This window comes from Zosterops lateralis, assembly GCF_965231275.1.
Source record: "Zosterops lateralis genome assembly, chromosome: 2".
Classification (NCBI taxonomy): Eukaryota; Metazoa; Chordata; class Aves; order Passeriformes; family Zosteropidae; genus Zosterops; species Zosterops lateralis.
Genome location: NC_139763.1, coordinates 104797603 through 104822471, shown reverse-complemented (window position 1 = coordinate 104822471; position 24869 = coordinate 104797603). Strand labels below are relative to the sequence as shown.

The 24869-nt window shown below is 40.8% G+C and overlaps 1 protein-coding gene across 2 annotated transcripts in view; it reads right to left on the bottom strand.

The window, feature by feature from the left end:
* Nucleotides 1-24869, bottom strand: part of EPHA3 (EPH receptor A3) — a 176332-nt gene that overhangs the window by 45397 nt on the left and 106066 nt on the right. For both annotated transcript variants that reach the window (XM_083854330.1, XM_083854329.1), the window contains exons 4-6: nucleotides 15166-15321; nucleotides 14361-14696; nucleotides 2284-2408 (exon numbers count right to left, since the gene is read on the bottom strand). In XM_083854330.1, the coding sequence (XP_083710456.1) occupies nucleotides 2284-2408; nucleotides 14361-14696; nucleotides 15166-15321 (617 nt within the window). The remainder of the gene's footprint in view (nucleotides 1-2283; nucleotides 2409-14360; nucleotides 14697-15165; nucleotides 15322-24869) is intronic.

Below are 24869 nucleotides of genomic sequence, written 5' to 3'. Positions count from 1 at the left end.
TTTGCAAAGCTTAAAAATACATAGATTCAAGTCTTCTGACAACAGATTTGCTTTTAAAAAAAAATTTCCCCTCATAAACCCTGAGGAATAGGCTTCTGACTCCCCAAGGGCCTGCAGAGCACACATTAAAAACGCTGGTGCCAGAAGGTTGGCTTTTTAAAAGCCTTTTGCTCTAAATGGCCTGGCTCCCATTGTCAAGCACTTGGCTCCCTGGTTTAAGAAAACTGTCTGGTGCATGTGAACTCTTGATCACAGACTTCAAAGGGGAGAAACACATGTGCAAGATCAGCCTCCTAAGACTGGTGGGTTGTCTTATAAAGCTGTCTTCTGACAGCCAATTGCTCCCTGAGAGTGGATACACCCGGTGGGAATAGGGGCTGTGTGCTCTGTCTGTGCATAAAACAGCACTGGATGGTAATTTTCTTCAACAGAAAACTCCAATTTCTGTGTAGAAAGGTGATCAAAACATCCCAAACACAAATAAAACTTATTGGTGATTTAATTAAAATTAACTGAATGGTCTCAGCAGGGGAAAAAAAAATCTCTCCCTTTGGGGCAAGTGAAACCCAAGAGACCACCTGTGCTGTTTTTGGCTGGGGTAGAATTAATTTTCTTCACAGTATCCAGCTGTGGCTTTGGGAATTGCACTGAAAACAGACAGGTTTGATAATATAGAGATAATTTTGTTACTGCTGAGCAGTGGTTATAGTGTCAAGGCCTCTTACACCTTTCCAAAGATGGAACAAGGGGGTGAACAAGGATTTGGGAGGTAATGTAGTTTTTGTGGCTCACCAAAAAAACTCTTACCAAAATCTCACTACATAAATTTGGGAGAAATCTTTCCAGCATCCAGCCTTCTGATCCTCTTTCTTCATCTGAAGACCAGACATGAACTACCAACACCACACTGTCCCACTCCAAAGAAAAAATAATTTCTAAAGATTAGCTGAATACTCATAGAGTATTTTTAACAGCACTTCTTAGATGATATTATCAGTACATCTTCTCTGGTATGTATGAAATATAACCCTAATTATTATATATGAGGACTATTAGCAAATGCTCAACTAAACCAGAATTCTGGCACTTTTTTTCCAAGTTTGTTAATTCCAGGAGCAATAGAACTATCAATAGATCTATCAAAAAATGGCTAATACAACACTTCTCAAGCTCTGTGGCAATTTATGGTCTTTTCAATTTTACCAGTAAGATCTCCTAAAAACATTCTATTACAAAGACTTTTTTTTTTCTAAACAGGGATCTCTATAGGATGCCTAAATAAACAGTTGTAAATAAAAGAAAATGTCAATAAAAAGCAGAAGGCAGATTTTCTTTCATTTGCAGTCATTTGCTTACAATTTATGAGGAATTCAGTTATCAACAGAAAGAACTTTCACAGTGCAAACCAGCCCAGTAGTCCAGTCAACATTTTCCAAGTAATTTTCATGTAAAAGATGCTCATGCCACAGAGAAGTGCCACCAGCACATGGGTGAATGTATGGACACTGGCAGCACGATGGAACAGCATAATAAGAAAGTTTTATGATACAATCTTACACGAGGCCAGCCTGTAATGAGTCTCACCAAGGTGTATCAAGTTCTGAGGGTGTCCAGCACTTCTCAGAATGGTTTAGAATATTATTTGCGAGACAGCTGATCAAGTGTGCTTTGAAAATCAAAAGGTTTTAATAAATGAGAAAAGAACAAATGATACAAAAACACAACAAAAGCTGGGCACGGTGCAGAGAAACCTCTAGAACCAGCTAAGACACCCCAAAAATCCCTGAGCACCTCTGTGCTCCTTCTTCAGTACTTAATGTTTTAGGAGAGCTTTTGGCTTGCTGCCCCATGGAAACTAGCTGCATTTCCAAGGAGCAGCTACAGAGACCAACAGGTGCCTCTGTGCTGCCACTGAGCCAAGAACACAAAGTTCTGGTGCTTCTTCCTTAAAAATCAGGGGTGTAACTGAAATCCCTTTTCTTTTATTTGGAAACATTTGCTTGGGTGTGGGAATGCACTGCAACAGTTTTAGTCAAGAAAGTAAGAAAAGAAAGGAATTACATATTGACTGCATTACTTTGTGTTTGTTCTGAGGTGCTTGGTAGACAACACAATGACTCACTCCACCTTGTATTTCCTGATGTTCTCATTACCAAAAATCAAGCAGTTCCAACACTTAAGAAAAATTGTTGAGGCAGATTAAAGGAACCTGAGTGTTTCTGAACCCTTAACACAGGCAAGATGCAACTGCTAAGGAGAACCCCTCCCCTTCGATCTTCCCACCTTTTCGTAGTATTTGACCTCATAGTCCAGGATGATCCCGTTGGGATGCTCAGGCTCCTGCCAAGAGAGGGACACGCTGTTCCTGGACGTCCTGTCCTTCCTTATGACCGTGATGGGGGACGGAGCTGCAGAGGGGGTGGGGGAAGGAGGGGAGGGAGAGAAGCAAACTGAGTTAGTTTATCTTTACTCCAGTTCCTGGCAAAGAGTGTGGTTTCCATTGTTGGAACCCTGGGCACTGAGAATTTCAGACTTTCTGTGCTCACAGGCACTGATCCCCAAGCAAACACTGCATTTGACCTGAGGCTGTGGAAAAGTCCTCCAAAACTGAGTGACAGCATTGGGATTATGGGTGGGTGGTTTGAATAGAAATGTGTGATGCCACAGGGTGGAAAACTTAAGAGTTTATGGCTTTAGTATATTGTAATATTCATAAAGCAAAATGGAGGATTTAAGGCATAGGTTAAAGTCTTCTTTCACCTTCTTCTTCATGAGTTTGGGTGATATTCTGTAATTGGGTAGAAAAATCCACATTGCAGACCATGGGTGGTTGGGTTAAAAGTAAAAATAATTTAGGTGTCATTTCATAATTGGACAATTTGCACTTAAAAGAACTTGGAAAGAGTTAGAGACAGCTATTTCTACTTTGCGCTAGCTAGAACTCACAACTTTTGAAACTGTGCTAGAGATATGAATTAATAAACATCTGAGTCCGAACACAAACTGCGTCTTTCGAGCATTTAATCCCAGCTCCAACAAGAGAAAGGAAGATAAAAACCCCACATTCCATTTAATGGACCCCCAAGCAAAGGTCTGGCCCCGCACCGACAGCGAGCAGCTGGATCCCAGCCGTGCTGCTCATGCCTTGGAGCACCCTGGCCCCATGGAAAACAAGCTGAGATTTTTCTCCCCCACTGGCGGACTGGTGGCAAAAGGCAGCAGATGGTTTTGATCTGCTACTACAGTGTAAGCAATGAAATATATTCAGTGCATGAAAATAACAGAGCGAAATAGCAGCACTACCTATTTGTTATATGGCTGAGGTATTATCATTACCAGACTCTGCAGAACTGTGATAACATTTTGATAGGAAAATGCGTTAAGTACAAGGAGCTCCTGGTACTCGTGGCTGGGAATAACCATCAGCACTCTTTGGCATCATGACTTGGTAAGTTCTCCAGATGAAAATTGCTCCCATACACACTCCTCTTTCACCACATTTCTTTGAAAATGAAAATGAACTTAAAAAGAAAAATCTAAACTGCAAAATAACGTAATTTTTTAATGTGCATTGATCAGGGTTAGGCATGACAACTGCATACCACAGGTTCACCCACCACCCACAACTTGGAAATATCATCAATGTTCAACATATGCATAAAAAATCGTGATTACTTAAGATTCTTGAACATTAGTTCAGTTTTAGACCACCCAGATCCATAAGTTGTTCCAAGACCAGGTCTGGGTTTCCTGGACTCACTGAAAGCCATGCAATTTTTAAAAATTATTTTGTTTTGTTTTGTTTTTTTTGGGTTCGCTTCCCACTCCAAATGCTTCTCTTCCATGACTTTGGCCAAAATTCATCAGATTCTATTTTACAGATCACACACACTGAAGGTTGTAACTGTCATTTCAAAAAAACCCTTCTACTAATAAACAGCCTTTTATCTTAACATGTAAATAAAATCTGTTTATAAGTTCAACATTTGCTATCCTAATAAAAAGGCTGTAGAGCTGATCTCAACAATTTAGTATCAGCTGAATCCTCTGAAGCTTTTATTGTTCATATAAAACTAGCTGTACTTTACAGGCACTTCATATTTGCATGCTTCAGCCAATGCCCTTTTTGTTTGGGATTTCATTTGTGCAAAAAAACTTTCAATTGTCAGAAGGAAAAAAAAAAAGAAAAAAAAAGAAGAAAAGGAAAGAAAAAGAAATGTTTTAATTAAAATAAATTTTTGAAATATCATTCTGGTTTTGATTTTGTTAAACTTCCAGCAAAATAGACTTTCTAGTCCTGAGTCACTATCTATGTATTGAAATCCTCCTTTAACAGAGTGGAGGACCCACTTTTTCACGTTCATTCCAGGCTGAACACATTCTCTGAACAGCATTTTCACATTTCACATGGTTCACAAATGATTAAAAAGTGGCTTTTTTTTTTTCTACCAGCAGGAGAAATTTACCCTGAATTTAAATTCCTAAAATCAGTTTGGGAGAAGTAGACAGGATTTGTGTGCAGCAAACATCCTTCAGCAATTCCACTTGAATTCCACAAACCAGTGCCTGAGCCAAAACACAAAGTGCTTAGCAGGCTGAACTTCCCTGCTGTAGCCAGCTCCATGGGAACTCATATATCCATACTTGCTGCTTTTATGCTCTCCTAAGTCATTTTTATGTCTTCTTTTTAAGTCACGCTATTTATCTCTCTTTCTTTATTTATTTTTTTTGTATCTGAATAGATTGTCAAGCCCAATACCCAGCTGGTAACACTTCCCATTAAGGTAAAATTAATACTGATTTTATGAATAATTAATACATGATTAACAGAAATGGCTTTTCCCCTAATAAATTATGGTAATTTTGCTCTAACAGATTCTCAGGGCAGACTGAAACAATCTTGCATGCTCCAATACAGATAAACTTAAAAAAAAATCTTTCTTCTAACACAGTATTAATTATTTTGAGCTCATTTGCACTCATCTCTGCAGATGCTACCAGTAACTTATCTCACAGCAGTTTATTAGAAAACATCTGCTCTGCAGTTATCAATAACATTATAAAACATTCATATACCTTCCCTAATCCCCAGGGTTCCCAAAGCTGCTCAGAAATGAGACATCCAGAGTGTCTGGAAGAGCCAACATCCCCCTGCACGGGCTCAGGGAGGGGAAATAAATAATCAGGGGAACATCACGTTTCAGCCACCTTTAATCCCACATCTAGGTGAGATAAAATGGAAAAAAATTCCCAGCACAAAACCTTTCTTTGTTGGTCAGTCACAGTTTCAAATTTTAATGCATACTTTGGGATTTTTTTGCTATACCTGTTGGATAGGTGGGTTCGAAAAGCGTTAGAAGTCTTGAACCCAATTAAAGAAAATATCTTGTTCAGGTAACTTCCATGTTTATGCTTCAATCTACTGCAATCAATGAATTTAGAATATAATGAATTTAAGAGTTAAGGTAACCTGAATATGGTCTCAACTCAGGGCTGGGGGATCCTTCGGAGAAATAACTTGACATTTGGACCATTTAATTAATTTCTTTTTGTACACATCCCCAGAATACAATGTAAAACTTAATAAGCTCTGGTTTAAATACTGTCTGAACAGAAATCAGCCTTAATTTCTGTTTTGTAACATTGGAGCAGCTCAGTTACTGTATTTTATTATTTAATTGGAAGTGTCTGAAAATGCAGCAAAAAGAAAAATCGAGGTAAAGGCAGTTAACATTATAAACCATTAAATTGTGAAGGCACCACCTTGTGCAACAATGCTTAGGCTTTAGTCTTCCATATGAGGAAGAGAGAATCAAGAGTTTCCTGAAAAGAATGATCAAACTCAAAATCAGGCTACAAAAAGGAAGCGAAATACATGATATTTAGAACAGCCTTTTTCATTGAATTTCCATTATTTTTTCTATCTTAAATTGAAAATTAAAAATTAAATTCCTCTCTTAAATCTGCAGCTCCCACTGACAAAAACCAAAGTTTGCACTCCGGGTTAGCAAATAATGAGACATTAAGAAGCTTTTTAGGATTAACTGAAATTTTAAAAACTGTATGAAAGTATCAACAGGAATGCAAAGGTTATGTTAGTTCACCGTTTAGAAAACTTGCATTTAAAGGTAAAACTTAAGGGGAGTACTTTTTCAGACTAAGAAGTTTTTTTAATTAATCCCATGTCTCGTATGCTGCTAGATATTTACATTTTTCTCAATATTTTGGTTAATTTATTAGTATTCAACTCCTTCACTTGAATAAGAGCTGGGTTTTTATGACTAACTTTAGGCCTGCATGGACATATATGAAGAGTTTAAGTCTCAGCAGTCCCATGCAATGCACAGAGAGGCAGTTTTACACATCACATGGTTAGAATTTGTCCGGCACTGCAGCCTGACTGCTTTAAGCACTTAACAGGAACCTCGAAAACTCCCTGGAGTTAAGAGGGGAAATGTACTTTGAGCGCTCGGTGTTGTTAGGTAGCATTTGTGACAACTGGGAATGTGGATGTTGAAAAGGTAACAAACACAATGATTCAGAGAGCTTAGGCTCAAGTGTAAAAACCTCCTCAGTCAGGACTATTAAAGGTGAAAGCAAATAACATGAAGGATCTGCAGAGACGACAATAAAACTCTGCTCAAATTGATTTCCCACTGAAACTGACCCCAACAGATGATTTGTTTTCCTCCAGTTTAATAGCAGCTATATATAAATTTCCTTATTGACTTTTTCCTTATTCCTTGGTTATTGTTTTCATATGTGACTGGCTTACAGATGTATAAATGCACTGAAAGAAAATTCCCTGCCCTGTGACAGGGAGAACTCAGTATTAACTCTGGGAAGGCACATGTGTACAACTGCTGAAACATTTAGAGTCCTATTGTTTCTGGCTTAGGTTTCTAGGTCACAAATTAAATTTTAGGAAAGGATTTAATTCTAAAATGACTCACAGCTCACTTCCAGCTTTTGCTTGCAAACAAGAGTAAAATATGCTTTGCCTAGGATATTCCAAACTGTGCTGAAAGGTGGTGACCAAGCAGAATTGACTGTATTACTCAATTTTCAACTTCTGCCCTGCTGAACAAATGGAAGGCTTGTTCCTTTTTCTTTCTTTAGAAAACTGATGCTTTTATTATCTAATCATAATACTGCAATCTGATATAACCTATAAATTTTCTTTAATGTCTATGATGCCCCCAGGAGGTAATGTAGAACAAGAGCAGTAAATAAAGATCATAACCTGAAAATTAAATCTGCATTCTCTGACAGTAGGATCCACTGGGACTCCAACCTAAATCTGCCAGTCTTAGAGGACCAGCATCCAAACCACAGAACTATCATACAATCCAAAGCAGAAATACCAGTGCTTGAATGAACAAACTGATCTCTCATTTGGAGGTAGTTTCTCTGGGACACTGGAGCCACATCCACAGTCAGGACATGAGAGAACTTATCATAGTGCTGGATCTGGCACTGCTCATAATGCTCCACACAAACATTTTGGTTCGTGCAAAGCCACCCAACATCTGGGTTTTTTGAGAACCAACTGTTTTTCTTTAGGTTTATCCATCAATTCCACTCTTCAATTCTGAAGAGTGCCAAGCACTGACTCACAAATCCGTACAATGATGGCACACCTCCATGACATGATCACGTTGACATGAAGTCTGTGAAGAGCTGTGCTTGTACCTGGAATCTTTGACATCTCCAGCATTTATTCTATGGATTAGTGTAGAGGGGGTTTATGACAGAAGCCTGCTCACAGAAAGCAGGACCTGCCCTGTTTTCAACCTTCTCTGGCTGCACTCCTATTCACTTTCTCTGTTAAGCACAATTTACAGGATTGTGCTGAGGCAAGCAAGCCCCATCCCACAGGCATGTTCCAAGAAGGTCCCCAGGTGCCTCCCAGGGAGCAGGAGGAGGAGGAAACAGTCCCACTTTAACAACTCTTTGGAAGCCTGCTAAACCCTGCACACTGCTCCTCCAGATACAACTCCCCACCACTTCAAGGCACGTGCAGGCACAGCCCTTTGCCCTTTAATCTCCAGGACATGTAGTTAAACCAACACGGTGCCTGTGTCTGTCCTCCTGCACCTTTTCCTTCAGATGGAGCAGGCTCAATCTATTTTTATGACCTGGGCTGTGAAATGTCACCTGATTCTGTAGCATCACTGGGTGACCATCAGCCTGAAGGTGATATGCCTTCCACAAGGCATGAGGGAGTCCACTCATCTCACATTAGCCCCAGGCTGGACCCTGGTAGGATCCCATCCTAAGGAAGGGGGTGAAAAGGCTCACAAGTTTCTGGGAGAAGGGCTATCAAGATCACATTTATGTACGCCAAAACATGGAAGGAAAGAAATAGGACAAAACTTCAAAGGCGAACACAAGCAGGCTGCTGCTGGACGAAACAAAGCTGGGCAGATTTCTCCCAGGAACAGAAAAAAAAAATTAAAAACTGGTTTCTTCATAGCTGTTCTAATGGATGACTGCCTGCATTATGGCAGAAGTGCCCAAATGCATCTGGGAAAGGCTCCAGCCTGTGGTTACAGACTCCAGAGTGGCTGCAGGCATTTCACAGGTGCTGGGGAAGAAAGACTGCAGGGAACTGGAAAGGGGGAAACAAGCAGCTTCAGCAGGAATTACACCAAAAGGCAGCTGCTTGATTTCCCTCTCAAGTGCAGAGAAAGGCAACCTTCTGGGCAGCAGCTGTCACTGGACAAGTGATTATCAGAGATCATTTCTCACTTTTCCAAATAAATTCTAAATTAAAAGAAAACGTCGTTAAGTGTAGCGCAATCATGCTCTTTGCTTCTCCCTCTTTTTATTAAAAGAGATAGCAAATGCCTTCCCCAGAGCAAACAAAACGTTTGATTTGCTCATGTGTTTAACACATGTATAATAAGTCATGGAAATGCCATGTCCATTTGGGGAGGATCAGGCTGCACAAGGCACTCGCTTCAGAAACTGAAAATTATGGTGCTGTGGCATTCCCAGCTGTTATTTCAGAGAGGAGACAAATGCTGGATGTGCTTTCATAAGGATTCATCCCAAAGGTACTCACAACACAAATGTTATTCTTTCTGCTCTCTGTTGAGGTGGTGATGGTGGGAGCTTTGCAATAGTTCATATTTTTCACTGAACGTGTTAAGACCCTATCAGTTTAAATAAATAAACTGTTTTTCTTTGCCTTCCCTACCCCTTTGTTACATTATCTCAGAGGATTTTAGAGCCTCACATTTCCTGAAGTGTTCAGAAAGAAGAATTTATTCACCATGCTCACAACATCAACATTCAGGTGCTGAGCAGCCTTTCCATTTCTGTGATAATTTGATGATTTCCTCAGCCAGAGAAATCCCATGTACAATCTACAAATATACTTAGGCACTATCTCTGAAAAAGCCATTATCCAAAACTGGAGAAGACAACTGCCCTCAAATAAGCTGAGAATGCCAGCACAGATAACAGAGAGAGACAGAAGTCTAAGGTTTATTAATGGAGTACTAAGCATCCTGCTTACCTGTATTTCTTCATTTTTACTCTTGTACCAAACTAAGATGAGAAAGACTAACAGAAGCAAGCAAAGAAAACCATTATCCACTGACTTCTGAATGAAATATTACCATGATCTGTGTAAAAAAAGCTCCAAAAGAGAAAAAACTCCCCGAGCCGCAAATTCACCTGCGAACTTTCTGTCAGGTCAGGGGCGTTCACACGAGGACTGAGCAGGCACTGAAGAGCACAATGTGTGTCACTGACTTTGATCCCTTTTCCCCTGAACGTCAAGGAAGCTCTGCCAAGGCTTCAAAGCCTTTGCAGGCAGAACGTCTCTAGCTAATAATGGGCTATGCATGGAGTGACATTGTTAAAACACTTCCCTTTTTATATCCCTAAAGGAGTTTTATTGAGTTAAAATGATCCTTGAATAGCCTCTGGGCTGAACTGTAAAACACATTTGAAGAGCGTAAAATCTTTATTTATGCCAGGAATGTTTGAAACTCAAAAGATAAATGTCATTCAAAAAAACAAGCATGTCCTAGGTATTCAGTACGTAATGGGGCACAGCTGTAATAACAGTCAGTGAACCAGAGACTCCCTACATCATGTCATTAGCTCACTTTTAATAAGTCTATCTTCTTGTCCTTTTTATAAGGGCCATAGGGAAAGAAAGAAATATATCATCCCCCAAACATCTGTGCCTCTCTCAAATTGTGTCTCTTAGAAGACAGATCTTCTTAAGGGACTTGCCTTGGGATATAGGTTGTAAAGTGCACACAACCCTCTCTAAATATGGATTTTATTTAAACAGGGAGCATCACACATCATTTGTGAGCTGCTGAAGACAGTGCAGAGCAGGCTGAGCACATAAATAGCATCAAAGTACCTGCAAATAATCAAATACATACACTGAAACAAAGCTTGGGGCTGAACTTATTCCCTTGAAGCCAGAGATTTCAGGCAAATAAAATTTGGGTTCTGAGGAGGTATTAACAAGCTTTCCAAGGAGCCACAGAAGTCTCTACTTAAAACAGGACTGAAAAACTGACTAGTTCTTTCTCCATTGTAAATGTTTATCTCCCTAAGCTGAAATTAACATATGGCTTGGAAATTTCAGTGGCACAGGGAGATCAAGATACTGCAAAGCAGCCATGTCTGCCCTTCAACATTTAGAATGATCCTAATTTCTCTATCTAGTGGTTACTTTTGTTCTTAAGGGGTTTTTTTTTAATAATTTTCATCCTAGCCTCTTGTAAAAACTCTGTAGTGGCTTACTGGTTACCTTCTCCATAAACAAACTGATTTCCTATAGCTTTTCATGCCTGGGTTCAACAATTAAGTAAGATAATTAAATAAGTTACGTGACTTGTTCTGCTTTCTGGATTTTAGAAGTATAAAAGATAAAAGGAGGAGAATCCAATAATCAAACTACTGCTTGTCTAGGGAAGCTTGAGATGATATAAGGTAGATCTGGGGGTTTGTCACTATTTATAATATAATAATAGCTTTGCAGAAGATGCCTCAGTTTGGATGCAGGGGTGGTTACTCTCTAAGCTCCCTCTAGGAAAAGTCACTGGCAGAGAAAGGAATCAAAATTTTGCAGGTGCACAACTGACCTGTGGAGAGGCCAAAACTCAGGGTTAGGCACTTTTGGGCTCTCAATTGAGAAGCATAACCACTTTCTACAGGTATTAGGAAAACTGACATTTCTAGCCAAAATTTAGCCCACAAAAAGCCTTCTATGTTTCCTCTGCAGGGATTCCTCTTTATTATCCAATTTATTTACTCTTGGCACCTCTCTGCATCCTACCTGCATTGTGTGGAAGAGCTGAGGACAGAATTTGAAGAAGTCTCTTGTTACAACACGTCCCCTTTGTTCCTCTGCTGATGCCAGGATACCTGAGAGCACAAACCCCTTTGGAACTGGTTTAGTGCAGACATTGTCTTATCCTAGCTGAATTTAGTTGCTACCACCTTTTGTAGGTGCACTGTTGAGACTTTGGGTTAAAAGGCCTTAAGTCCTTAAGAACTAAGCTCCATTTAAAGCTCTTACAGTAGCTTTTAGTGATCAAAAGAAAACAATCTATTTTATTATCAATGCAACAAAGAACTGAGGTACTAGGGGGAAAAATAAGGAAAATATTTGGGGATCAGCATGAGTAGATTGGGAAAATACAGAAAATTAAATTTTTTTCACTAATCCTCAATGCTAATAATAATTTTGCTGGAAGCATGAACACTGAACCATCAGAAATAATGGAAGGGGTAAGAGTTCAGAAAGATGCCCGTGCAAAGGTGGTGTTTTGAGACCCAATATTCAGATTGATGTGGAGCAGCTGCCAGGAAAATGTTGTTGCAAAAGGAGGGTCAGAGAATTGACTCTCTTGTTCTCATCTACCCTCTAGAGGGTTTTCATTTTGCTCCTTCTGCTTGCTCTGCCCCATGGCCCCTCTGGTCTAACCTGGATTTGTGACCCCCCACGGTAACACAGACCCATTTGGATATGGTACATGGAAATTAAGGATAAAGCTGTAGGAAAGCTCTCTTGGGACAGAATTCTAGATCTTATAGAGCTAAAAATGTGCTGCTGATACATCCCTTTTGTGATCTGACCTGTGAGGGAATGCAAGATAAATCATATTTTTGTAATTATACTTTAGGAGACTGCTTATATGGATACTTAAAATATAATTTTAACAACTTGCAGAGTTTCTAAGGGAATTCTAATACAGTAAACCAACTGCCATGATCAAGAGATAGCACAATTAGACGACATCACCTACTTAAAGAAATAAATGGGCTACGCATAAAAGTAGAAAATAAACTGCTTAAGCAGCCTGTAGGTTACAGTGAACAGAGCTGCTATTGCCTGAAATGCTCTGACTTTGCCACATCCCAGGCACTGTGTGTTCCACAACAAAATCAAAATCCACCTTGTAGTGCAAAGGCAGCAGCTCTGGGTCCTGGGGAAGCATGCTGCAAAGCAGGAGGCCTCTGCAGAGAAAGAACTTCCCTGATCATGGACAGTTTATTTTTTGTGGACTCTTCTCAGGTGATTTCTAACTGCTAAGGTGATGAACAGCCTGAAAGGCAACACCTTTGACAGAAGAAACAGAAGAAGAGAGGGTAACCCAACAAGAATCCTGCAAGTCACTGATCAGAAAATCCAGAACAATGAATTATAGCAGTAACACATTAAATGGACACAAAATGCAGGTTCCAGAGCTGAATTGGGTAGATCCACCTCTGTCTGCCTACTGCACAGTTAGACAGCCCCTCAGAGCATTGGGAAATATAGTGACTGGGGTCAGGAAATAGCTGTTCTCACATTTTTATGCCTCCCACTACATCTAATCTGTGATTTAAGGAGAAAACATACACCCTCTAGAGTGAAAAACATTGCAATAACACAGCCCACCAGGAGGATGCCTGCTTAGAACAATGTTAACTTCTCTGTGCTTTCAGGAAGAGAGAACTGGAAGCTTTTTGGGGACACGGTGTGGGATGGGAGGATGTGGGAGGAGCCTTACTGAAGACAGGCATGCTTTCTGTCCAAAGCCTCTGATGGAAGCTGCACGGTGCAAAACTACAGATATTTCAGCATCAAGTCTCTCTCTTTACTGGCAAACATTGCTCCTAAAAATTTGACACCTAACCAAATGCCAGGGAGGAGTCTAGAATTCTTCACAACTTTCAGAAAAATGGAGCCATGTCAAAAGAGAGGCAAATGGCAGAACAGTGCAGTGATGACAAAGGCTCTGATCCAACAGCCAGGGCACAGTGCCCTGCTCACAGGGCCTCAAAGGCTTTAACAAGTCTCCACAGAAGGAGAGCAGCCCTTTTGTACCCCATCAACTGTGACACCACAATCTAATTCAGTATTCAGCTCCACACCCCCATCATGTTGGCAATAATTCAGAGTTGGTGAGACAACTTGTAATGGAGAGAAAGAGTAAAAAAAAAAAAAAAAGAAAAAAAAAAGAGCTGTGTTTTAAACCTCTCTAATTTAATGTTGGCTTTTTATGCGTCTAACATCAAAGCCTTTTTTCACTTCTATTTAATCAAAATTAATCACTAAGATTACTACAGTAATTTACGTTGGAGGTTATTGAAATGAGTGTTTTATTAAAATCTGGCTTTATTAATAAAACACATTCTGGCTAAGGAATCATGTGAGCCTGCTATTAGAGACTATTAACTGGGAACTGGGAGTTAATCATAACAGTCATGCTGCCAGGTTCTTTGACAGAAACACACACTTGGTTTGCTCCTGCTTTTACTTTTACAGCAATATCCAAGTCAATTAGTTACCCTAGTGATGCCTTGGAAGGCTGACCTGAAACAGAGACTGGACAGAGCTAGAGAATAAAGCAGGTATTTATTGAAAGGCCTCCAGGATACACCTTGGGCAGGACAGAGCCTGACCAGGTCCAAGGTGGACCCAAAATGGTCACAAAATAGACAAACAGTCACAAGATCTTACATTTATCAGTTTTGGTCCATTCGCATATTGGGGTTTAATTGCCCAATTAATTGTCCAATTAAACCTCCAGGTTGTGAGGTCTCATCCTTCTTGCTCCTCCCTTCAGTCACTGTTATTTGTGTTTTTGGGCCTGGAAGTTGTCCTTGGTTCTCAGCAGGAAAAGGATTTGTTTTGTCTCCCTGCTCTGTGAAGAGCTGACTGACACTTAATGTGCGGCTCAGAACTGCACCCCTGGGCAGCACAGAATCTGAAAATATGCAGGGTAAAGCTTAAGGCACCACTAGCACAGAGTAAATCCTATAGTTAGGGGAAACAGAGGCACACACAGAACACGGCAGCCGTTAACAAAGGAAAAGGTGAGCAGGAGGAGACTCACCAGCCTGGTTGGTGGTGATGCTGACGGCAGCAAACTGCCTGGCCAGGGCACTGAGGTCGGAGACGCCGTTGACGGCGTCGATCTCGAAGGTGTAGTTGGTGTGTGCCAGCAGGTCCACCACGGTGACGGTGGTGTTGGTGAGGCCGCTCTGCCGTGGCAGGAACCGCACGGCGCCGCTGCACGGCTCGCACTGCCGCCCGCCACCCCCGCACTTCTTGCAGACAATGTTGAAGGTGACGTCCTTCCTGCCCCCCGTGTCCAGAGGCCAGCTCCAGTCCAGGATGACAGAGGTCTCGTTGATGTTGGAGATCACGTTTCTCGGGGCAGATGGCGGTCCTGAGAAAGGGAAATCAGGGAATGAGGCTTTCTCCCCACAGATGCTCCTTACAAGGGCGCAGAAATATCAAAGTAAAAAACATTAATAACCAAACACTTCTGTGGAGACTCCTGAAGTATTTCACTAGATTACAGACCTAAGCTAACAAGAACCATGTTTTCTTATAAACAGAGAATCCCTTCAGGGTGCACTTCAGGATTGAGGGCTGAGAGTACTGGTAGCAATATAAAAATCCTATTTCTCCTTCTCTCAAGTCTGACAGGGTACAAAGAAGGAGAAAAATGAAAACAGAAGAGGCACAAACCCAGCCCACCAATTTCCAGCAGCCTGTCCAAGACTCAAGAAGACACGAGAGGGAGTGGATGGCTGACTGCAGTGGGACATGAGAGGAAGCAAGCGAGCGAGCTGTTGTGGAGGTACAGATGGAGCAGCGAGGATGACAGCCCCGAGCAGAATGACGCTACTCACTGGTGCAAGCCATGGATGGAGGGTCTTTCTCAGAGCGAAAGTAATTCTTTTCACACCTGCAGTTCAGAGATGCATCTTCGTAGGTGGAGCTGTGAGGGGGGCATTTGGCACACTTCACATTGCCAGCAGAGGCTTTGTAGAACCCAGCTCGACAGGCTGCAAAGTAACAGGAATAGAGTTTTAAATTCCAGGGACATCTTGGTTCTAACATGTGACGGCTGCCCTGGAACCTACCCATATGTGGATCACAGTTTGCAGACATTTACGGTCTAAAATTACAGATTTTTCTCATAATGAGCGCTGACAGAAATAAAACCTCATGGTAGAATGGAGTTTATGCATCAACTTGGATTTGCATTTAATTTTGCCTGGAAAACAAAACAATGTACTGCACCACTAAGAAGAAAATTTTCTATGCTTCATTTTGAAAACTTTACTCCTTTTTCTTCTCTTCTGCTTAATTTACCAAAACATTAGCCCTATCCTGCATAAGAAACTAACTTTATCCTCTCTCTGCTGCTAACATTTTCTTACAAGGGCACACTGATTGTAAACTGCTTCTCTTCAGTTCATCACGTCAGGAATAAGCAAGCCAAAACCAAGAAAATAACCTGAACAGAGAAAGATCTCTTCCATTTTTGAAGGATCATGTCAATGAGCTGTTTCTGATACAGAAACTTGTTTCTGGAACTTGCATGACCTGTACAAAAAAGATTTTTTTTGTGGGGGTTAGCAAAGTCATTAGACAGGCAGCCTGAGGTGGGGAAACGGTCTGAACAAGTATCCTAGCATCTTTGCAAGTGATGGAGGAGGGAGGGATTGTTATTGTCTATCACCAAAACCTAAATAAACATCTGGGCAAGGCAGATTTCTGGGTTAGCTCCCAGTGCCAAACACCTGAATGAAATTCTTGGGGGAATAGCGAGAGAAGACTCTGCTCTTCTCTGAAACAGGAGGGGCAGCCTCCTCCCCCTGCACTGCACACAGCAGGAGCAGCACCAAGGGTTTCACAGGGAAGTGCCAATCCCAGCCACCCCTCAGCACTTCTCAGCCCTGGCAAAAGGCAGCACTTGGCTGCAGCTGCTCCCTCTGACTTCCAGGCTTCAGCAAAGCAGCTGGGAAAGACAGCTCCTGCTCCAAGTTCTCTCTTGCAAGCCCTGAGGAAACAATCCAGAGTCTGAGCCTGTGAGTCATGGGCCCAACAGACAATCTGTTACAGCAGAATTGCTAAAAATGCCCCGGTGTGACCAGCATGGACCTGCCGGGGCTGGCACAGCCCATCCAGCTGGCAATTCTGGTGCTTCCCTCTCCTCAGAGGCTGCCAGGGGGCTTGGGGGATTCCCACTGAACTTGAGGAAACAAAGGAAACCCAAGTCCTTCTTACAGCCCTCCACCAGGATGAAGTGCAGCCAGAAACAACTGAGTTTGTTTTAGGTTTTTTTTTTTTTTGTTTAACTGTTATTTTTGCAGCCTTTTACATCTCAAATGCCATTCCCATTGTGCTGTCCCAGGCCCCTCTGGCTGACAGAGGAACCTCCAGGGATTTTACTGCCTCTCTTCCCAGCCTTGAGACAAGAAACCAGGCAGAAAAGAAAGGATGCCGACCCTGTTCTTGCCAGCAACAATAACTAAGAAAGCACAACAAGGAATAAATATCTCACTGCATCTGCCTAATTCATACAGCAAACTTCTATCAAGACTTCTCATGGAAATTTGCTACCAAATATTAAACTCCAGTGGTTTTGCTTAACCAGCTTGAAAGGACACTTTAACATTTATGGGCAGTCACACATGAGACAATGATGTATTTATGATTCTACACAATAGTATTTTTTAATAAATATATATGCTAGTTTAATGTAATCACCAAAAAGAAAGACCCTACCACCAGTATTTTAATAAAGCAATGAATTTAATATAAATAAGCAAGCTTGCATTAGAAGTTGACAGATTCAGAAGGGTGAAGAAGAGAAATTGCTCCATTAATCAATGTCCCTTTCATCCCTCAGGGGAAAACTCAGGAACCTCATTTAAGAAAAGGTGGTGATGGTCAGAGTGAGGGGGTGAGGCAGTCAGATTCCTGCTGTCCCAATATACCCCAGCAAGGGCATCCCAATCTCATGTCTTCCCTCAGGCTGTCTTGCACTTTCTGTCTTTGTCTGTCAGACCAATTTAAGATTACTCCCAACTGCAGCCCAAAAGGGAAAAAAAAAGTGCATTTACACTTGAAACTGAAGCTCAGAACTGGAGGTGCCAATGAAAAATATTGTCAATGTACTTACTATATATTTATTTTTTTTTTTAATTCTGAGAGAAATGCTGAGTATATAAGACAGAAAAAATAAAGTTGTTACTTTAAAATGCATTAATTTCTCTGTCAGACAAATTTGATTACATGTACTGATAGAAGAAGGTTTGGCTTTTTGAGGCAAGTACCATGTTAGGTAAGGTTCAGTTAGATTGAAAAAAAAATCATAGGAATTAGCATAGGAAGTCTTCACAGGATCTCTAATTTTAGCATGGAAACCAGCTGTGAACAGCAGTTGCTTTTTCTCAACAGTTTCTTGCAAAAACTGAGATTTTTTTTTTCCTTCTCTCACAATGGGGAACAATGCAGGAGGAAATAGATTCAATGAGCGTGGAAGAAAAAACTGTTAGCACACTGAAAGTGAAAAAAGGAAACTCTGGAAGTTTCTACATATGTGATATAAACACAGCAAGACTGGCTGGTTTTGCTTTTTTAGGAAGATCTCCTCAAGCCTGTTGGCTCTGGTGACTCCTGTGGAAACTCCCAAATGCAGCATTTAAAAACTGTATTTAGTCTGGTTTCAGTCTCTTTTATTTGAGTGTGATGCCTTTATTGAGCCACATGTTAGTAAGAATTTCAGGACTCTGGTTGTCCTTGTTGCTGTATGAAAATGAATTTCCTTAAGCTCTAACTGATGAGTCTGTCTCAGAGACAGAGAGCAGGGAAAGTTAATTCAGTGAGAGCAAAACAAATGCATGTAACAGTCTGTGGTAGCTACTGATTAAAGGAATGTGATTGTCTTTTCTACAGCAAAGTGATTTTTGCCTCAGCTTGACTAATCTGCCTGGGATGAAAACACGCTCCTAATTAAGGGTTAAATTATTAATTTAAATTGGAATTAATTTTAAATTAAAACATAAATCTGTTAGTAAACAGGAGCACTTTAGCATTCAGGTCCTGCAGCCCCCTGCACACAGAGCAATCCCACCAATTCCCAGCTGTAAACACCAAGGAACAAGTGGAGCCCGCGCTGGTGAAGCCCCAGCACTCCAAGCTTGGCAGGGCCCATCTCCTGCACAAGGTCAGAGAAACTCCATCTGCAAACTGCCTGGCACTCCCCAGCCCTGCAGGAGCTCTGCTTTTTGTGCTTTTTAGGCAAGGCTGGAGCATCACAACACGCTGGAAGTGGATCACACATCCATGGCATTGGCTGACCACCACATGCCAAGTGATTGTTTCCTCTCTTTGTTCCTCTGCTCCTCACTGAAACAGCCCAGGGGTGAGATGGCACGGAGGCATCAAGGCACAGCATTTACAAAGAAGGGAATTCAATGACAAACCCATACAGCTCACAGATAACACACAGGTAACATGTCCTCAGAACGTGCATTAACCAGACGGATGGGAGCAACTCTGGGACAAACCTCCTGTGCCCTGCAGAGAGGACAGGGAAACATTCCCCATGGAATGGCCACTCCTAGAAGGGCATTGCAAACTGCTCCCACTGCCACCTGAGCAGCAGCAGAGGTCCTTAAGCTGCACCTGAGGCCACAGGATGACCTTTGGCTGGGCAGGTGTGTTGGGAAAGGAACCACTGAATCAATTAGATTGGAAAAGACCTCTGAGACCATCAAGTCCAACTTATCACCTACCACCACCATGTCAATGAGAACATGGCCAGCCTTTCCTTAAATGCTGCTGACTGGCTCACCTCAATGCCCACACACATCTTTGAACTGTTCTCCAGTTCCTTTTAAAAGTTTTTACAAAGCTTTTCTCCCCCTTTTTTTCACCATGGCACCCCATTCACCAGCAAAATATATAATGTAGGTTCCTTCAAAGTCCCTCAGAGCAATGAAACCACTTTCAGCAAATCTCATTGTTTATTAGTATTTGGAAAGCCATAAATAGCATTCTATATGTCTGTATCATCCTCTCTTTCTCCTGAGCCTCTGTGTAACTTCTTGAATACCAACTCAACCGAAAAATGCTTCTAAAAATTAGACTGTATTTTTGATTCCTACTTCCATCAAACTTCAGGCACACTTTTTGTCATTAGACCTGAATAAAAAGACACCACCTTAAGTGAGCAGTTCTCAAAACTAAAGGCTGTTGCTGTACATGCAGAGCAGGCTTTCCCTGTGATGGGCTGAGGGAAGAGGGAAATAAGATTAAAAAAGGCTCTAATGAGGGATAAAAGCTCTTGTTGTGATTGGACCCCATTACCACTACTGTAAGAATATCCCCAGAAAGTGGTAAAGATGTTGACATTCTCTTCTTGCCTGCAGGATTCCATTCTGTCTGTTGAAGAAATAAAAACTTACAGATGTTCTTAGTGCTTGTATTCTTATACCATCCATGAGATATGCATGGGGCAAGGATTCAGTGCAAGGTCACACTGAAATGTCTCTGTGAAAACACTCTTCAGAATGAGAACTTCTCATTATTTACACCTGAAAGCTGCTGCTAGCACAAAAAAAAAAAAAAAAAAAAAAAAAAAAAAAAAAAAAAAAAAAAAAAAAAAAAAAAAAAAAAAAAAAAAAGGAGTATTTAATCTTCCTCATGAGTAAATTCCTGCTTTTTTCCTCCCCGCTTCATATTCTATAGTGATCTGTGACCTTAACGTATTTTAATCAGCTGCTTCTTAAATTGGCTTTACTCCCAGGTCAAGCCATTGAGCAGAAACAATTCCTGTTCTTTTTTTAATAACTGTTACTGGCAGACATATTAATTATATGTACATAAGAGATAGCCTTGTCCTGAGGGAACAACACTGCACCTTTCCACCACAGTCTGTACTAGCTGCACCTTGTGCCTTGCAGGGCTTCTCTATCTCTTTTTGTGCAGTGCATTACAGCCAGGATTGCTGCCAGCACGTTGTTTAAAGTGCCATTGAATTCAAAAATATGTTAGAATTGGGAAAAAGAATTCAGAAATTGGGGAAAAGAACCAACTCTGAGGTATGAGAAAGTGAGAATTTGTGGAAAATTAATGTATAGACAATGAAGTCACTGGCTATTAACTGAGCCATTTTATTTTTGTTTTATTAGCATCTGCTCTATTTAGTGTTGTGAAATTGCCATAGTTAAGCCTAGCTGACAACTAAGCCACTCACTCCCTCTCCCCTCACAGGGTGTGGGAGAGAACCAAAGGAGCAAAGTGAGAAAACCTGTGAGTTGAGAGAACAGACAGTTTAATAGGGAAAACAAAGACCATACACAAGGAAAACAAAGTAAGGAATTGATTCCCCACTCTCTATCAGCAGGCAGGTGTTCAGCCATCCCCAGGAAAGGTGGGATGGAATATCCCTTTGGCCAAACTGCAGCCTGCTCAGAAAAGACCTTGACACTGTGGGAGTACTGCTTAGCAGTAAAAAAATAAAAACTTTGTTGAATTATCAACACTGCTTTCAGCACAAATCCAAAATGCAGCCCCAAAGCAGCTACTATGAAGAAAATTAATCCTACTCCAGCCAAAAGCAGCATTAGAAATAGATTGTATTTTTTATGTCAGTGGGCTGCTTGTGACAGGTACCAAATTAACAGCACAGGAAACCAAAGTCCTCTCTTTTTTTACCAACAAAATAAATAAGTTCAGCAAGGGTGTAAGGAACACAAGCTTCCCCCACACTGCTTAAGCAATGTGCCTCAACCCTGACCTGAGAGCAAATCTCTGAGGGAGAAGGCGTTTGTTAAATTTCTTTTCCAATTAATTTGACAGCTCTGCTGAGACTCCTAACAAAAGTACTAATTCATGCAAATTGCAGTAGTGGACCTGTGTCACTGGGGAGCTGGGCTGAGCTCTCTGCAACATCACACAAGCCACCAGGCAGCATTTTGATTAGAAGGTGACACTGGATTTGGAGCCTATTCTGCATTAATTTTCTCACAGGGACAGCACCAGTCTCCTGTATGTGCTAGCAGAGGTGGAAAGCTGCAAAAGAATATTCAGCCTCAGTAAATGCATCAGCATCTTCCCTCCATCTCTGGGAGAAAATTTATACCTTTTAAATGTCTGAATGAACTCTTTGGATTTGGGATCTGTGCATTGACACAGATAACTGGGAGAGATGTTCCATGGATTGCTCAAAATAAAAAACAAAGGCCCAAATGTGTTAGAGAGCAAGATATAGTCTGTAGTCCAATATATAAATCAATTGGTTTCATCAGACATGTTATGGAAAAAATAAGGACATTTTCCACTGGATAAATGACAGTGTAAAAACAGAGATGGGTATGATCAAAGGATCAGAAGATATTCCTTTAAAAGCTGATTGAAAAGTTTGTGTTTGTTCATCATAGAGAAGATAAACTCGTGATAGATCTTTGTAAGATGAGGAATGGCTTTGAGAGGACACATCAGGAGCAGCTGGTCTTCCTGTCATGTAATAAAAACCAAGGGTACATTGATTTAGTGGAAAAAAAGTAACAAATTTGAAGGTAAATTGAAGGAAAGATGAAATTTTAGACTCCATATCAACTATCTAGGCTGGAGCAGGATGCACTGAGACCACTATTTGGGGTATTTTTGCAAATTATTGGATAATCTACACAAAGGACAGTACAATGATGATTAACATAATTATCTTTATAAAAAAAATAAATTAACAGATATCTCTAACCCTGTATTTCCAGGTTTCTGAAATGCTATTTGGGTTGTAGGTGTGAGGCTGAAATAATCAGGGATTGCAAATGGTGATTTTCTCTTGGCCTCCCTCTTCCACTTTTATACGATGTTACCATTAGGTGTGAGATGGGTACTGAGTAAGGGTCTGCAAGGAAATGAATTTCTCCTTCTTTATTTATAGTACCTTTCCTGCTCTGAGCCTGCTCACCTGGCCTGCTTTGGGCACAGGGAAATTACATAAACATCCCCAAGGCAGGACAGTAGTTTTTTTACTCTTTAGCTAAATCTAGCCCACAGGGATTACCAGGCACTATCTTGATTTCTGCTGGGCTGGAGGGGAAACGCCTTATCACAAGCTGGTGGCCTGTGGGACAGGGGCTGCCAGGTCTGTTTGCTTTACTCTGGGGGGGATTGGTGGTTGTTTTGATTTTTTTTAGACTTCTGACATAGAGGGGGGAGGTTGAGCAAAGACTAAACCTGAGCATTGTCACAGTTATCCCTTTGTGGCACTCTCGGCTTGAATTAATTTTTATTTAAAATTTACAGTTTGAAGACATCACAATACTATATCTGTTTCGCCTTTGAGGAGTTTGTAGTATTAAGTTCAGCTCAGAGAAGAAGCATTTCTTTGCTTTTTATCCTTCCCAACTGATCATTTAAAATTCTTCATGTGTGTATTTGTACAACCTTCTCTTTTTTACTGTTCGAGTTGGTTCTGGTGGGTTTTTTCCTGGTATTTCTTTAATTTAGAATTGACATTACAGTGCTGCTTGAATTAACAAGTTACTTTTCATCTGTCTGCAGATAAAGGGTTTTTAAGAGAACAAAACATGAAATTACTTTGTTTGACAAAATGATAGCTTAATATATCTCAGTGTGTAACTCACAACTCAGCCTTGAGTTAGGAAAACCTCTTTGTTTAGGGAAAGCAAAAGCTGGTGCTTACAAACATGGGTTTATTAAATTCCTGATTTAAATACCTGATCAAGTGATCCACTAAGATTTCTTTCCCTCAAAACTGACCACAGAGAAGCCTCAATACCTCATACATTTTGGGAGGGGACACATCTGGAACAGCTGACCCAGTTTGACCAAAGGGATATTCCATCCCACCTTTCCTGGGGATGGCTGAACACCTGCCCGCTGCTAAAGACTGGGGAATCAATTCCTTGCTTTGTTTTCCTTGTGCATGGTTTTTGTTTTCCATACTAAACTGTCTTTCTCTCAACTATGCTAAAAGCAAAGTTTTCTCACTTTGCTCCTTTGGTTCCCTCCCACACCCTGTGAGGGGAGAGGCAGTGAGTTGTCAGGGAGATAGTTGTCAGCTAGGTTTAACTATGGAAATTTCACAACACTAAATAGACCAGATACTGATAAAATAAAAATAGCTCAGTTAATGGCCAGTGACTAGAATGTCTATACATTCATTTTCCACAAATTCTCACTTTCTCATACCTCAAAGTTGCTTCTTTTTCCCAATTGTAACATACTTTTGAATTCAACCACTGGAGGCAAGACATGGCCAGAGGTACATGAAGTTTAGGAAGCAAACACTGGAGATACTTTACTGTCCCTTCCAAAACACAACCAACCAACCAACCAAAAAAAAACCCAAACCAAACCCAAAGTTCACATATTTAGGCACTGATGTGAACAGGAGCTGAAAAGCTAAAATTGAAGCTAAAATTGTGTGCTTATCCCTTATTCAGTGCTACTTCCACTGCCAGCCACTGACTTATTACTTCTTGAATTCACTGAGAGCTGGTGCTGGGAAAGGGAAGCTCTTAGGAAGAGAAATGGTGCTGCAATGGCAGGCACTTAAACCTGTAGGAAAAAAATCCCTAAGGTTTAAGCCACTGCCATTAAATCTGGGATATAATTTAGGGTATCAAAAAAATGTAATTTGTAGCAGTGTACAGGAAACAGCCATTGCTTTGCTAGTGATGCTGTTAATGCCATTTAATGGCTGCATCTATGTAAGTATTTTAGCCACACTTTTAAAGCAAAATCCCATTTCTCCCCCCTCTTTTCATATGATTCACAGCATAAAGTGTGTCCAGACCACACAAATGTCTATATTCCAGGTATACTGGAAAATGTTCTCCCTGCTACAAGAAGTCTATAGGACCTGATAGAGATTTTCTGAAGTAAAATGTTTAAATTTTCATGGTGTTGGCACAGAGTCCTTAATTCCAGCTGCTGAATGCCACTGATCTGCTCCTACCTGGCCACACTCCTTGCTAATGTAGACTGAAGCCATGAGCACCAGCCTTCAAATATCTCTGTGCTGTCAGAATTGTTAAATTTGCTGGATGCTTCCACAAGAACAAACATGGAAAAGACCATCTTTAGCTAAATCATCCTCCTTTTGCCACTACTACCAAAAGGAGGATGATTTTATCTGAAGCCATTAAACATATAAACAGATATTGTCATGTGCAGACAGGTTTCAGTGATTGCTAAAGAAAAAGCTTTAAACAGAAGACCCAAAACATTATGGCTTCATCATTGTCAGAACCTCCTCCCCTCTTCATGTGCCTTTTTCACCAACTGTATTTTCATCCTTCCAGCAGAAAGCCTGAAAATTAAACAGTTCCAGCCCCTGGGGACATCTGTGAGCTGACAAGCTCCTCACAGCTGAAAAGAAAGGCTTTCACAAAACTATCTGAACACTCAAGTGCATTTCTACATTGTCTGCTTTAGCTTTTGCCTCTTCTTCCTTGGTATTTTTCCTTTTTAAAAAGAAATTTCTTAATTACCTAACATGGATTTTGTATGTGTGTATTAAAAATGTCTGGGTTTGCAGAGTAAGCAATTATCTGCTGAACAA